Source organism: Procambarus clarkii, unplaced genomic scaffold (genome assembly GCF_040958095.1).
Source record: "Procambarus clarkii isolate CNS0578487 unplaced genomic scaffold, FALCON_Pclarkii_2.0 HiC_scaffold_137, whole genome shotgun sequence".
NCBI lineage: Eukaryota > Metazoa > Arthropoda > Malacostraca > Decapoda > Cambaridae > Procambarus > Procambarus clarkii.
In genome coordinates, this window is record NW_027189170.1 from 1184580 (window position 1) to 1201569 (window position 16990).

At 44.3% G+C, this 16990-nt stretch overlaps 1 protein-coding gene across 1 annotated transcript in view; it reads right to left on the reverse strand.

Annotated features, from left to right (window-relative positions):
• LOC123749320 (tripartite motif containing 13-like) overlaps nt 1–16778 on the reverse strand; it is a 43603-nt gene extending 26825 nt beyond the window's left edge. The window contains exon 1 of the mRNA XM_069320466.1: nt 16715–16778. Within this exon, the coding sequence (XP_069176567.1) occupies nt 16715–16720 (6 nt within the window). The 5' untranslated portion in view covers nt 16721–16778. The remainder of the gene's footprint in view (nt 1–16714) is intronic.
• Nucleotides 16779–16990: the final 212 nt, after the last annotated feature.

The following is a 16990-nucleotide window of genomic DNA, read 5'->3' on the forward strand; positions in this document are numbered from 1 at the left end:
GCCAATATACGTCGTCCTCACCAGGTGTCGTCGTCCGTTTGGAGGGGGTTTCGGGAGCTGACCCACAGATGGCGCGGTTGTCACTGCTCCGTGCTCGGACGTCAGATCCGGGTTCGTAACACCTCCCCACCAAAAAGAATTTGGTTTGGGGTTCTATAAAAAGAAACACAGACCAAATTAGTATGGCGACACAACTCCAAATGGACTCACTTACTCTATGAACTGGAATGGCGAGGCTGTCTTGTCCACAGAACTGTACTACGGAGAAACCCTGGCACAAAGGGAACTTGAAAATGGCAGGCGATGTCCTGCCTGGCGTAACCTTCCACGTCTCCACAGCGATGTCAAACAGGGGCATCATCTCACACCTCTCGAGTAAGGATCGGTGTAGACACGATCTGGGGTGACTCGACACTTCCCTATGTCGTGGCACCGATGATGGCTGATCACAGACGGCATTTCTGGTACCGGTCCGATGGTCCTTCAGGGAGACAGGAACCTGGCATACAGGGGTCTGATAATTCAGAGTGATAGCGACAATGGGTAAGTCAATACTTACTGCATACACCTAGTTTCAACAGGGCTGCTTGCACACCGAAGATGGCATTCGCTCTGCCCACGTCAGGTCGACCAACGTTCCGTATAACGCTGTATTGAGGCTCAGCAATCACGCGGGAGGTGTCAACCTGTCGGAAACAGTCACTCATATTATCATTTCTCGTATCTCCTGTATCAACTATTACTTTCCAGGTCCCTTCGTCGACTGCAACACTTGCAGTGCAAATCTCCAATCCCTGGGATCTCTTCACGATGTTCAAGGGAGCCATCATCCGTCGGGTCGTCCACTGGTCCTTACTGAGAACACTGAGAACACATACGAGAACACAACAAAATACCGCTAAGAAACATTTGGTTACCTGAGGGATAAGCTTCCTGAGCCTGTCATGTCCATAGCAGGCTATATCCACTAGCCTGGTTTGGACCACTAGACCTTTCGAACACACCTCACATACCTCTGACGTCTGGGGAATCTCTGGCTGGTTCAATACACGCTGTAACTTGCCATACCGCAAGTACACCTCCGCCTTCGCTCCAGACTCGTTGGTATCCGTGGGTGCCTGCACACAAGGCCTCTCTTCTAGCTCAGGTACTTCTGCCATCGTAACCTCATGTTCCTTGTCGAGAGAAGAATCAGGAGACACTGCTAGATAGCTGTCGATCTGCGGGTGAGAGGACAAATTAGACATGTTCAAATCCGGGTCTGTCTTTACCTGGACATTACCACGGCCCGTCGTTACCTCAGACCTTGCTGTTCTGGCTGACTCGTCCGCTATCTTGGGATGATTGGTGCTCCAATCGGTCACCAAGTCATTGGCTAGTACCACGTCAATCCCAGCGACAGGGAGGGTATCGACTACTGCCAACGCACATGTGCCGCTGAAGTAAGGCGAGTCGAGATGTACCGTCACTAAGGGGGCGATGTACTGCGTCCTAGGAAACCCAACCAGGACAACCTTTTGTCTCACATCCACACTTACTCCCTCGGGTAACGAGCTCTTCACGATCAGGGACTGGGCTGCTCCACTATCTCTGAGCACTACTACAGATCTACCAGTATGATCACGCGATACATACCCGCCTGAAGTGTGAGGGGAAAACAATCTGGGTTCTTCCTGCGTAGTCGTCGACTGGCTTCCTGCTGGTGGGGTAACACAGCTCATCATCATTACCTCCCTACGTACGCTGCCACCTCTTCTGCCTCGGCACCTAGCAGCTACATGCCCCTTCTGCCCACAAGTAGCACACCATATTCCTCCTTGGACTACGGTGTTTCGGACTACTAGGACTAGTCCTTCGAGGGCTACTTGGGGGCGTCTTCTTAGCACTTTGTGGGACGGGTCTTTCCTCTTCGTCATGAGGTCTGTCAAACCGGCGCTGGTAATTCCTTGGGACGTACTTAGCAGACGGCCTATGAGTCAGGATGTACTCTTCAGCCATGGTGGCTGCTGCACTCAAGGTCTCTACCTGCTGTTCCTCTAAGTACGTCTTCAGGTCTCCAGACAAACAATCCTTGAAGTCCTCTAGCAGAATCAGCTGCTCGAGGTCTTCCTTGGTCTCCACCTTCCGAGAGGCACACCATTCTTGAAAAAGTCGCTCCTTGATGGTGGCGAATTCGGTGAAAGTGTGCTCTGAGGTCTTCTTCAGGTTTCTAAACTTCTGTCTATATGCCTCAGGTACCAATTGGTACGCCATGAGCACAACCTTCTTCACCTTGTCGTAATCGCCGGAGTCGTCAAGGGATAACGTAGAATAGGCGATTTGGGCCTTCCCACTCAAGACTGACTGTATCATGATGGCCCAATTCTCCCTTGGCCACTCCAAAGAGGCAGCGACTTTCTCGAAGGCTGCAAAGAACTTCGAGACTTCCCTCTCATTGAATTTGGGGACCATTTTGATGTTTCTTACCGGATCGAAACCGCTAGTGTCCGTTGTTGGCCTCCGACCACCGCCTAATCGTAATACTTCTAGTTCATGTTGTCTCTGTCTTTCGTTTTCTTCTCTCTCTCGCTGTTCTCTTTCTCGTTTCTCTTCTCTTTCTCGCTCTCTTTCTTGTTCTTCCCTTTCTCTTTCTCGTTCTTCTCTTCTTTCTTCTCTTTCTAATTCTAAACGCCTCATCGCCAATTCTTTTTCTTTCATCTCCATTTCTTTATCTTTTAATTCTCGTTCTAATTCTAACTTCTTCCACTCTATCTCACGATTGATCTCTAGGGCACGCATTTTGACTGTTAGGAAGCTGATATTAAGCTCACCTGCATCACTGTCAACGTCGCTGCCCTTATCTTCCTTTTCCGTGGAAGCTATTTCCTCACCTTCCTTTGTACTAGGAGCCCCGCCTTCCTGTTTCTCTTCTGCCTTCAGGTGCCGGTGAACCTTGGACAAGATCTCCACACGGGAATCACTGGCACGGATCTTGATCTCCAGGTAGGCGCTCACTAGTACAAGTTCCGGTTTGCTCAGATACTTTAATCTGGCAAGACAGTCCTCTCTGTTCAGAAAAGCCTGAACGTCGTCCAAATCATCGATGGTAGCTTATTCTGCCATTGTCACAGATGGAACACTCAACTAGCACTTAACACACCGCTTTCACGTTAGCACTTCACACACCGAGCACTGTTCTACGTCAATATTGCACTTTATCGCACCAAACACTGCACTTGCCAATATTGCACGTAATTACTTCGGGCACCGCACTACCCAATATTGCACTGAATCACAGCGAACACTTCGCTCTACAATATTGCACCGAATCACTGAGCACCGCACTAGTCAATATTGCACTTAATCGCTTAGTCACAGCGAGCACCGCACTGCACAATATTGCACTTAGTCACTCTTGAGCACCGCACAGGACGTATAAGGTCGCAATCGTCACACACAGGGGGAATTATATACAGGGATTACGCCACTTCACCACCCCTGTCAAACATACTTAACAAGGGGACGGATCCCGCTGGGGATGCCAATTATGTTACGGCCCTCTCGGGACGCAACGGGGTCCTTACTCTGATGTTGTTAGAGGAAGTTGTATCCGACCCCAAGCCAGTAGTGGCTTTCAAGGGATGTGATCCGTGACGCAAGAAACTTAAAGGGGGAAGGGAAAGAAAGTTAAGAACTTAATATAATATAATGATTTCCAACACCAATAAATAATATATAAAAGTTACACAGGGGGAGGGGTATTAACACTTATTTACAGGGGAAAATACACTGTAGTCTTCTGCTGAAGACTCTGGTGCAAAACTCTCGGTGCTGAGTCCTCGGTGCTTCTTCGTGGCCTCACAACGAATTCTTCTGAGAAGTTGAGCCTACCCTGGCCACAGGTCAGCCAAAACACAGGTCCACTGGGGGCACCGCCGTGGAGGCCGTCAACCACAAATCCAGCCGGTCTGCTGGCAGGTTCCGGACCCACAACGCTGGTCAGGCCACTCCACGAACGATATAAGGGGAACGCCCTAGACAGGAGCCTCGTGTGACACCACAAATCACTCTCCTGTCCTCGATACCCCAGTGGATGATCGTCTCCAACAGTTGGTCCCGGGTAATCCTTTCACTGCCACTCCACTGGCAGGCTAACACACCACAGTGTTCTTCCGGGGGGACGACTTCACAACCGCTGCAGCAAAGTACAAGGTATGGAGACGGCTGCCTCGGGTAGACTGACTCAACTCCCATCACAACAGTCCCAGGTCGACTCTGTAAGCAGACACGTCATCAATAACTGGGACACACTAAGGCACCTCACTTACAGGCTCAGACACAAACGCCCACCTATCCACTCCATAGATGGCACTGGTGTCTGAGCACCACCTCACCAGAGGTCAGCAGCGGCTGTGTTGAGTGCTGCACAGGACTGGAAACTGGCCCTTGTGGCCAATATACGTCGTCCTCACCAGGTGTCGTCGTCCGTTTGGAGGGGGTTTCGGGAGCTGACCCACAGATGGCGCGGTTGTCACTGCTCCATGCTCGGACGTCGGATCCGGGTTCGTAACAGTGGAATGCTGAGCTCAAGTGCACATTCTCTCAAAACCCATGGTGAAACTCCATCTGGACCAAATGCTTTGTTCTTACTTAGCTCCTTTGGCATTTTTTTCACTTTATATTCAGACACCTCTATGAAATGTGAGAAATCTTTAAAGAATTCGGATAAAGAAACAGATCTAGAAGTGGTTCTAGATAAAAAGCTATCACCTGAGGACCACATAAAGAACATTGTATGAAGAGCCAATGCTACACTTTCTAACTTCAGAATTGCTTTTAAATACATGGATGGCAAAATACTAAAGAAATTATTCACAACTATTGTCAGACTAAAGCTGGAATATGCAGTGGTTGTATGGTGCCCATATCTTAAGCATCACATCAACAAACTGGAAAAGGTGCAGAGACATGCAACTACTGTAATTTACTCGTGGAAAATAGTAGAGGGGCTGGTCCCAAATCTGCACACAGAAATAATATGATTTGAGACCGGAAGGTATGGCAGCATGTGCAGAATACCCCCGTTGAAGAGCAGAGGTTCAATAGGTACTCTGAGAGAACTCTGTCAACATCAGAGGCCCGATACTGTTCAACACGCTTCCACTAAATATAAGAGGCATAACTGGCCGACCCCTCACAATGTTCAAGAGAGAACTCAATAAGCACCTCCAAATGATACCTGATTAACCAGGCTGTGATTTATACGTCAGGCTGCGAGTAGCCGCATTCAACAGCCTGGTTGACCAATCCAGCAACGAGGAGGCCTGGTCGACGACCGGGCAGCGGGGATGCTAAGCCCAGAAAACACCTCAAGGTAGCCTTAAGGCAAGGCTAAAAGTTTTGTGAAGAAATGTTTGCACTGCAAGGTTGATATTCACTATGTCACCTATTTCAAACTCCCAGTTGATATTAGAGGCAGCAGCAATACAGTTGCTTTTACAAGTTTCATTGTGTAGCCCAAGGCTTATCTTCATTGTATCTAGAGGCGGTTTACCTGCTTGATGGGGTTCTGGGAGTTGTTCTACTCCTACTTCTACTCTACTGGAAGTACTTGAGGAGTACTCTCTACTCCTCAAACTCTGACTTGTGAGAGTTTGGTCCACCAGGCTGTTGCTTGGAGCGGCCCACATACCCACCACAGCCCGGTTGGTCCAGCACTCCTTGGAGAAACCTATCTAGTTTTCTCTTGAAGATGTCCACGGTTGTCCCAGCAATATTTCTTAAGCTTGCCAGGAGAATGTTGAACAACAGCGGACCACTGATGTTTATACAGTGTTCTCTGTGCCTACGGCACCCCTGCTCTTCACTGGTTTTATTGTGCATTTTCTTTCATATCATTCACTCCAGTATGTTGTTATTTTACTGTGTAGATTTGGAACCTGGCCCTCTAGTATTTTCCATATGTATATTATTTGATATCTCTCTCGTCGTCTTTCTAGTGAGTACATTTGGAGGGCTTTGAGACGATCCCAATAATTTAGGTGCTTTATCGGGTCTATGTATGCCGTATATGTTCTCTGTACTCCCTCTATTTCTGCAATCTCTCCTGCTCTGAAGGGTAAAGTGAGTACTGAGCAGTACTCATGATGCGACAACACAAGTGATTTGAAGAGCACAACCATTGTAATGGGATCCCTGGATTTGAAAGTTCTCGTAATCCATCATTTTTCTGGCTGACTTGGTTATGCTCCCTAAACATTAGGTCGTTAGACATCATTATTCCCAAATTCTTTACATGGTGCTTACCTACTATGGGCAAATTTGATTGTGTTATGTACCCTGTATTATGTTTAACCCCTGTGTGGCTCCAGGCTATTTAGCATTTGTCACCCACAGGCGCATACCAAAAAAAATTATTTTTTCTTTTAAACCTGTTAATTCGTGTTCTCTGATCATGGGAAAAATAATAAAAAATATCGTAAGTGGCATATATTGCCCGCTATAGGGTGGGAAAGTCTGGCAAAAAAACAGGCGCTGACTCCGCGTGCGTCCCAAGTGGTCTGTTGCTCGCCAGCTGTCAGGCAGGAGTGGCCACAAAGAGATAATTACCTAAATATTTCAATGTCTCTGATTGATTTTTCATAGTATTTTTGCTGTAATATTATTCAATAGTGTGTAGTGTGATATATTTATATAATAAAATGAGTGAATCATCGCTGTACTCAAAAATATGGTGTGTATATTGTTGATTCAATTATTATGTTCATCAAACAGTGAACAAATACTTTGTCGATTATTGCACTATATACACAGGTTATATATAAGTATCTGCATGTTCTGTTCACCATAACGTACCATTAAGTCGCTAATATGAGTCAAAAAGCAACGAGGAGTGACCGCCACACACCAGCCAGCCACTTGCTGCCACTCACTCCCTCAACACCTCACTCCCCCACATTCTCCTCCCACCATACTGTTTTTGCTTTTATTCACTATATACAGACGTTACATATAAGTATCTACATTCGTGTTCACCATAATGAACCACTAAGTTGGCATGCTGAGTGGCAGTGGCAACCAGTGGCAGCCCGCCTCTGGCTGCTACTTCCTCCCTCCCTCACCCACATTCTCCTCCCACAATACTGTTTTTGCTGTTATTCACTATATACAAATGTTATATGTAAGTATCTACATGTTTTGTTCACCACAACTGTACAACTAAGTTGATATAGTTAGTTCAGGCACTAAGAGACGTCGCTACACACAGTCAGGTGGCGGCTGCTTCCTTCACACACTCAAGGTCAGACGCACTAAAGTTTCACCCCCAACAATACTGTTTGTGGTGTTATTACCCTATATACAGACGTTTTAAACACTTTTATTATGTGTGATGTTAGTGCAACTGGCCTACAATTTTTTGCCAAGGCTTTACTCCCCCCCTTGTGCAACGGAGCTATATCTGCAGATTTAAGTGCTGCTGGTATCTCCCCTGTATCCAGGCTCTTTCTCCAAATTACGCTGAGTGCTCTCGCTACTGGTACTTTACATTTCTTTATGAATATTGAATTCCATGAGTCAGGCCCAGGAGCTGAGTGCATAGGCATATTGTCAATTTCTCTTTCAAAGTTTTCCAAGTTTGTGGTAATATCCGTTATATTATCTGCAGCTTGAATGTCATTCATAAAGAAGCTGTCTGGGTCATCAACTTTCATGTTGTTTATTGGTGTGCTAAACATAGCCTCATACTGGCTTCTTAGAATTTCACTAATCTCTTTGTTGTCCTCTGTGTACGTACCTTCATTTGTAATTAATGGTCCAATACTGGTAGAGGTTTTTGATTTTGATTTTGCGTATGTGAAAAAATATTTCGGATTTTTCCTTATCTCTTGTATAACTTTCTGTTCCAATTCCATTTCCTCAGACTCATATGATCGCTTCATCGTTTGTTCTATTTCTTCGATCTCCCTGCTTAGGCTTATTTTCCTTGCTTGTGATAGTTGTGTCTGCCGAAGCATTTCCGTTATTTTTTTCCTTCTCCTGTACAGTTGTCTGCGTTCTCTTTCTTGAGTGGTCCTCTTTCTGCCCCTCCTCACAGGCACGTGCTTCAAGCAGACCTTGTAAGCTTCAGCTGTCAGTTGAGCTATTCCCTGTGTGGGAGTTTTGTCGCTTAAGACCGTCTCCCATTGAATGGTTGCAAGGTCTACATTTATTTTTTCCCAGTCGATCCTCTTATTGTTAAAATTGAATTGATTGAATATTCCTTCTCGCTTGTTGGGTCTCTTAGACCTACTACCGTTATTTATGCTAGTTCGCACTTCAATGAGCTTATGGACTGAGTATGAAGTATCTGAGATTGTGATGTCTCTGATTAGTTCATCATTGTTTGTGAACTAATGATGAACTAGATAACAAGTCTAGAAAACTAGAAAACAAAAAAAACACACTAGAAAACAAGTCTAGTGTGTTTTCGTTCCTAGTTGGTTCTGTAATCTGTTGATTGAGCGAGAATTTGTCACAGAATCTCAAAAGTTCTCTGACCTGTGGTTGGTTATTTCCCGGGTCATTCCCTGCTATGATATTTGTGTTTACCATTCTCCATCTTAGACTCGGTAAATTGAAATCTCCAAGGAAGATTAACTCTTTTGCTGGCCTGGCAAGCGACCTGGCACACACTGCAACAAAGGCTGAGCATTGGCCGTGAGCGCACAAACCACACTCAAATGTTTATACAGTGTGACCTCACTCGAACGAGGCGTAGGCGTTATATGAGGCGAGGCCGATTCGTTTCACTGCGGAATTCGTTCTACCCGTCAGCCCCAGGCTGTCCCTCCCCTTCATGTGAAAATAACAAAGGTCCTACATCCACTATCAACAAAACAAAAAATCACAGAAAATCTATTTATTATGTATTTATCATTTTGAACATGGCACATGATAGAACAATCACTTACAAACAATTTGGATTAAAAATTCTACATATATGAGCATTATTGAATCCAAAAAAGCAAAATCACATAATTTTCTCAACAAACTGAAGAGGAGGGGTGGTTGGCGGGCCGCCGGTGGTAGGGGAAGGAGGGTCAGGGCCGGCCGCTGGTAGTCAGGTGCGGGAGGGGAGGAGGGGGACACAACCTGCCTCCCCTGACACCACTATTACTCCAGCTTCCCTGACAACTTCCACCACTGACACAACCAGCCTCCCCTGACACCACTATTACTCCAGCTTCCCTGACAACTTACACCACTATTACTCCAGCTTCCCTGACAACTTACACCACTATTACTCCAGCTTCCCTGACAACTTACACCACTATTACTCCAGCTTCCCTGACAACTTACACCACTATTACTCCAGCTTCCCTGACAACTTACACCACTATTACTCCAGCTTCCCTGACAACTTACACCACTGACACAACCTGCCTCCCCTGACACCACTATTACTCCAGCTTCCCTGACAACTTCCACCACTGACACAACCTGCCTCCCCTGACACCACTATTACTCCATCTTCCCTGACAACTTCCCCCACTGACACAACCTGCCTCCCCTGACACCACTATTACTCCATCTTCCCTGACAACTTACACCACTGACACAACCTGCCTCCCCTGACACCACTATTACTCCAGCTTCCCTGACAACTTACACCACTATTACTCCAGCTTCCATGACAACTTACACCACTATTACTCCAGCTTCCCTGACAACTTACACCACTGACACAACCTGCCTCCCCTGAGAATAACTTACACCACCACCTGTCCCCTAACAATAAACCCTAACTACTGACACCACTTGTCCCCCCTGACAATAACTCTCACCAATGACCCTTAATACCATTTTATCATCCTTCAACTATTTCTCCCTGGAAACAATGGATAAGCATAATAAAACACTGTATAACTCTTTACACTTTGGCGAATCATAGATGATGACAGCCACCTCCGACGCTCGGTCTCGGTGACTGCTTGGATGAACAATCTTCGCTTAATCAAACATTTGTATGTTCCACTGAACATTTAGTACCTAATTCAATTTGTTCGGATCTTCTGGGAATTCGCTAGAACGGGGTTCGTTGGTGAAGATGAACTGTACTCTTTTCAGCTTTCTAACCTCAATTTTCATGCTACGTCATTCATTTTGCTATCAAACTGTTCACAATATAAAGGGGCACATTTAAAACCAGTCCCATAATATTCGGACAATAAATGGGATTTTTAAAAATGCATTAATTGATGATGGCATTACCTTCATCAGGGACTCAGCGTGTTTTGGTTTTATGATGTCGATACGTTCATCAGGCCGCGAAACCCCTGATATTATTAGTTGGTTTTTGTTAACCCCTGGGCTGCTCTCTTGCGATTTTAGCCTGCAACACGTCTTATAAAAGTGTTCATTTGTGTTTCCTGATCATGGGAAAAATAGAAAATAATTTGTGACATATTTTGACCACAATAGGGCGAGGAAGTCTGGCAAAAGTGAGGCGTTGACAGAGTAATCGTCGGAGGCGGTCAGCTCCACCCGAGCTGTCAGGTGGGAGTTGCCACAAAAATATTATTACTTAATTATTTCAATGTCTTTGATTTTTTTTTGTTTTTTTTCGAGTAATATTATTCAATAGTGTGTAGTGTGAGATATTTATATAATAAAATGTGTGACCCATCGCTATACTCAAAAAGTATTGTGAGCATATTAGTGATTTAATTACAGTGCATCCTCACTCTAACGAACCCTACTCTAAGGAATTCCAGGATGGTCCGAACAAATTGCATTTGGTGCTAAATGTTCAGTGGAACATACAAAAATTACTGTGTGTTGTTCCACTGATGGTGATGACCTAGGCCGGCATGGCAGGGCTGTGAGAGCTGTGTACTGTATACACTCTCCACAGCGTTCACTTCAATATCTGTATCACTAGTATCAGACACCTGTGTCAGGTCTTTTTCCATATTTGAGTTATCAAAATCACTGGCATGCTCATCTTCAAGCAATATGCCCTGTATTTTAACATCAGAGAGTGTTTTCTCAAAAACATGGCCAACTAGAGACTGGGAGCTCAATATACAAACAGATACATACAAAATGGTTGCTACCTTGAATATGAGCTTGCCCACAACCATGGGGAATGCTGGGAATTTTTTTCAAGCTGGCAAACACCTCAGGAATCCATCTTGTACCCAAGTTTTGAACCCTACAATATACCTACAAGTGCCTTAACCACTGTGATGCGCCGAGTTTATTGTGACATTCCCCGTGCGCATGAAATCAAGTGTTCCCCAAAAAATATTTTTTGTTTGTAAAATTATAAATTCCCTTCCCTGAACATGTCTATGTAAAAATAAATACAAAATTCCACTTACTTTGGCTGTGGGGATGTGGACAAGGTGCGCTGTGACGTCATCACGGCTTGTCGCCCGTACCAGAAACTCACAGAAGCAAGTGTGCAGGCCATTCAAGCATTGAGAGTTGCCACAAATATATTTTCAATTATTTGTTCTATGTATTTCCAATGCAGTTTTATTAGTTCTTTTATTGTATATGATGCATATTTTTGTTATTTACAATATGTATACAACAGAACGTTCATAATGTTCCATGGAACTGTGATACTGTGTGTCAGTAATGTATCCACAATGTTTATTGTTGCAATATTACTTGCTAAAAATTCACTAAGAATACAATATATATAGTTTCACACACTATTTACACACTAACACACTGTATTACACAATCAGTACTTCGGAAGTGATTAATAATCAATGAAGTAGTCCATGGTACAAAGCGCGACTTCGCTCTCGTTGCACCAGGTACTGATAGATTTTCGCTGTTTCTTTGTTCTGTGTGCTTGCAAATAACGCACTCATGTACACCCTTGGCTTTAGTACTTGTAAGTGGTATGTAGCCAAGCTTGTAATGCATAAGGTAGTCTTGAAAATACTGTTTTGTAAGGTCCCTGACTGGAAGATTCAGTCATTTATGGCAAGTGTCAGTCAATCTGGAAGAGATTCAGCCATTCTGGAAGAGATTTAGCTAATCTTGAAAATATCTATGGAAAACACCACCATGAAAACCGCTAACACTGTTCATCTATGCTACTTGTATCAGATGCATTATCACTGAACCCAGAAAATGATTCATCTATGTATCACCTATATAAATTGGAGATGGCATAGGTGGGCATGGGTGGCGTTCACAGCTACAACTGGATACGCTCGCTGTGTCGTCCTAATAGGTGCGGTATCACTTTCATGTTCACTCACAAGATGAGTGGCGCTGTCCAATAAACTCGCCCCTCGGGGCAAAATTTAAATTTAAATTTGGGTAATGAAAACACCAAGATTAACCCTTGTGTAGCTCCAGGCTATTTAGCATTTGTCACCCACAGGCGCATACCAAAAAAAAAAAATTATTTTTTCTTCCTAACCTGTTAAGTCGTGTTCCCTGACCACGAGAAAAAAAAATTCAATTGAACTTACCGACGACGTAATTGAGCCGACAAGATGAGTGAGATGTCACACCTTGCAAGATCGCTCATGCATGGTGTGTCCCAGAGGCGTCGCGCGTGGTCTTCAAGCAGCCAGAGTTGCCACGAATTTATTTTCGCATCATTATTTACAGTGTCTAGGCCTATTTTATTAGCAATATTAGTCACTAATTGTGTTGCACATAATGTTACATCACAGTCATTGTCAATAAATGTTACATACATCGAGTATACACATGTGCACACAAATGTTTCCCATTACGCCATTATATTATGTAATCACAATGTTCATTATTATATGTACACACAAGCACGCACTATGTACAGGTTTTTGCACTATTATTGCACATTTAGAATTCTTGGAGAGAGTGGTAGTCGTTGAAGCAGTCGACAGCACACAATGGAACTGCACACGCTTCACACCATGTTTGCACCACTTTACGTTTCTGTACTCTCCTTTTTGTTGTTTTACATACTGGGCATTCACGTTGGCCTATTGCACGCTTTCCAGCTAGTGACAAATGTTTTAGTCTGTGTTGCTGAAAGGCCTCCATGTGAGCAAGCCTGGGTGTAGCAGCATGCTGCAACACTGGGTTCATGATTGGTCTTTGTATGCCAGGGACATCTTTACCAAACTTTGCTAATAACTGTGCTGCAAGTGTAAAAGCAAACGCACGGAAACTAGGTTTACGTCCAGTTTTCACCAGATACATATTATAGCAGTTCAACATGCTCATGTCAACATGATGGAAAAACACTTTTTTCGTCCATTTCAATGTTTTCCGCACACACTCGATAGTGCCAACCATCATGTTAGCCTTATTAATCAAACGCATGTTGATATTATAGTCAAGAACACAATCTGGGTTATATATTGGTTCTTTTGTTACACAGTTCACCTTGCCACTGTTCACCATTGTACCATCATGAATGGTTGTCAGCATGTTCACTTCTCTCTTGTCTTTCCACCGAACCAAGAGTATTTGATCACATTTCTGTAGCTGGCACTCACCAACTGCAAGTCTACCATCAAACACTGGCATTTCCCTCCTTCGTGCCTTTACTGTGCCAACCAATCCAGTTCTATTTTCAACCAAAAACTTAGTTAGCAATGGACTTGTATAGTAATTATCTGTGTATAAGATGTGGCCCTTGTTCATCCATGGTGCCATCAGTGACTTCACCACACTACCCGAGAAACCATGTTCGTCGTTACCGGGAATGTCTACATCACTAGCTGAATACAGAATCATGTGTAACACATATCCTGTTTCACAGTCACACAGTACAAAGAATTTCAATCCAAATCTGTTTCGTTTGGAGGGAATATACTGCTTGAATGAAACATATCCTTTGAAAAGCACAAAGGATTCGTCAATCACCAGCTTCTGTGCTGATACGTAAAAATCTCTGAACTTATCAATCACTTCATTCATATAGTGCATCACTCACCAAAGTCTATCATCCTCTGTCCGGTCCTCATTACTTGCAAAATGCAGACACCTGAGGAGTATCTGAAACCTATCTCGAGATATATATTTCCCTAAGAAAGGTGTTGAAATAGTCAGATCTTTGCTCCAGTAATCTGTGATAGCGTGTTTGACACAGTGCTTCATCAACATACATATTGCAAAAAACACATACATTTCACCTACATTGGTGGTTTTCCAATGTTGCAATCGTGAAAATTCTGTTCTCTCTCTTCTAATGAGATGAGTCGCATGAAGGTTCGTTTGGTGTACAATATATTCCATGAGTGGCTCATCATAGAATGCTGTAAAATAAAATAGGATATGAGTGTAAAATTCACTCATATCCTCTCCATTATCAGGGAAAAGCTCGGTAATCCCATCTTTATTGTCAAAGGCAGGAATTCGAGGAATAAAACCAGCACCATCACTCCACACTAGTACACCTGGTGTCCTGCGAGACGCAACAGGGGCACGACAGCGAGGAAGTCATGTACACAGTGAACCAGGAGCTGAAGCCCGTCTACGCACAGTACGGCCGTTACGTGCATATAAGGTGGAAGCACGTGAACATCACCACACTACACAGTACCCCATAAAAGGTTGATGCATAAGCTGGAGAAACAGGCAGGAGTAACTGGTAGGGCGCTCCAGTGGATAAGGGAGTACCTAAACAATAGGAAGCAGAGAGTTACAGTGAGGGGTGAGACCTCAGACTGGCGTGAAGTCACCAGTGGAGTCCCACGGGGCTCTGTACTTGGACCTATCCTGTTTCTGATATACGTAAATGATCTCCCAGAGGGTATAGACTCATTCCTCTCAATGTTTGCTGACGACGCCAAAATTATGAGAAGGATTAAGACAGAGGAGGACAGCTTGAGGCTTCAAGAAGACCTGGACAAGCTGCAGGAATGGTCAAACAAATGGCTGCTAGAGTTTAACCCAAGCAAATGTAATGTAATAAAGATAGGGGCAGGAAGCAGGAGACCAGATACAAGGTACCATTTGGGAGATGAAATACTTCAAGAATCAGAGAGAGAGAAAGACCTGGGGGGTTGATATGACACCAGACCTGTCCCCTGAAGCTCATATCAAGAGGATAACATCAGCAGCATATGCCAGGTTGGCTAACATAAGAACGGATTTTAGAAACTTGTGTAAGGAATCTTTCAGAACATTATATACCACATATGTCAGACCAATCCTGGAGTATGCAGCTCCAGCATGGAGTCCATATCTAGTCAAGCATAAGACTAAAATGGAAAAGGTTCAAAGGTTTGCCACCAGACTAGTACCCGAGCTGAGAGATATGAGCTACGAGGAGAGACTACGGGAATTAAACCTCACTTCGTTGGAAGACAGAAGAATTAGGGGGGACATGGTCACCACATTCAAGATTCTCAAGGGAATCGACAGGGTTGATAAAGACAGGATGTTTAACACAAGGGGCACACGCACTAGGGGACACAGGTGGAAACTGAGTGCCCAAATGAACCACAGATATATTAGAAAGAACTTTTTTAGTGTCAGAGTGGTTGACAAATGGAATGCATTAGGAAGTGATGTGGTGGAGGCTGACTCTATACACAGTTTCAAGTGTAGATATGATAGAGCCCAATAGGCTCAGTACACCTGTTGATTGACAGTTGAGGCGGGACCAAAGAGCCAGAGCTCAACCCCCGCAAGCACAACTAGGTGAATACAACTAGGTGAGTACACTACCCGAGAACATCACCATCACTACACTACTCTTGGTGCCTCATGTTGTTCCATGCGGTGGCGCTTGGCTGGGCGAGACGCTGCTGACGCGACAAAATCTCGCCCAGTAACACCACTGGTACTGGCACCAGGCTCTGTAACACTATGTTCTGATTCCACTTCACTAAAACCAGAAAAAGAGTCACCTTCCTCTGACTCGTCACTGAAAATATCCTCAGACTCTAAATAATCACATGAACTGTGTGGTCGAGGGTGAATTGGAGTAGACACTGGGCGAGGTGGTATGGGTGAGCATATAGGCCTCGCCATGGGAGGCGGCTGTATCTCATTTTCACTGTCAGTGCTACTATCATCGGTCAATTGTGTGTAGTCTTTATCAATGTCAGAGTCATCAAAATCACTTTCCTCACCGTCAGAAAATAATTCACTGGTTATTTGCTCTTGGGCGAGTGATTGCGTGGTGCGCGCCCGGGAAGTGTTCGGCCGTGCGCTCGACATGGTGGCTGCTGGGTAACTGATGCCTCCCACGCGATGGTAGCGCGAGCTGGATTTTTTTTACAAAATGGCGTCTGTCTACTATAGCGCCTAAGCAGCGTATGGGAGCCCGCTCTACCCCGCGGGCCTTTTAAATCTTGCGCGGTACTCCAATGGATCATATGAGGATTTACTGGGCGCAAATCCTTAACTGTAGCCTCTGTTTAACGCAACAGTAAAATGTGTACTTGGATGAAAAAACGATTCTTCGCGGCAGGGGATCGTATTCCAGGGACCATAGGATTAAGGACTTGCCCGAAATGCTACGCGTACTAGTGGCTGTACAAGAATGTAACAACTCTTGTATATATCTCAAAAAAAAAAAAAAAAAAATGATGTAAAGCGCAAGTTACTGCAAGTCACTCAACCCATCATATGATGTGTTGCGCACTTAAAGGGTTAATACGCTCAGCATCACTAGTTAATGACAACATAATAAATATACTTACCATCACTAGTTAATGACAATATCATGATACACACACACACACACACATTAGTACAGTAAGAATAAAATTGTCCTTACCATCATTAATGGGCAGAAGTTGTGTTTGCTATCGTCCTGGGGAGCCGAGCACAGATGGAAACAGTATTACCTATTAGGCAAAATAAAACAAATTTAAGGTTCCTATAACTAAATTTTTCCCACCAAAATATAGTAAATTTTTAGAAAAATTTAATAATTTTTTTTAGATATTGTGCTTTGAGCAAAAGTAAGGAGGGCAGCCAGGAGTAAGAAGGGTGGGCCGGAGAAAGGAGGGTGGTCAGGAGTAAGGAGGGTGGGCAGGAGTAAGAAGGGTGG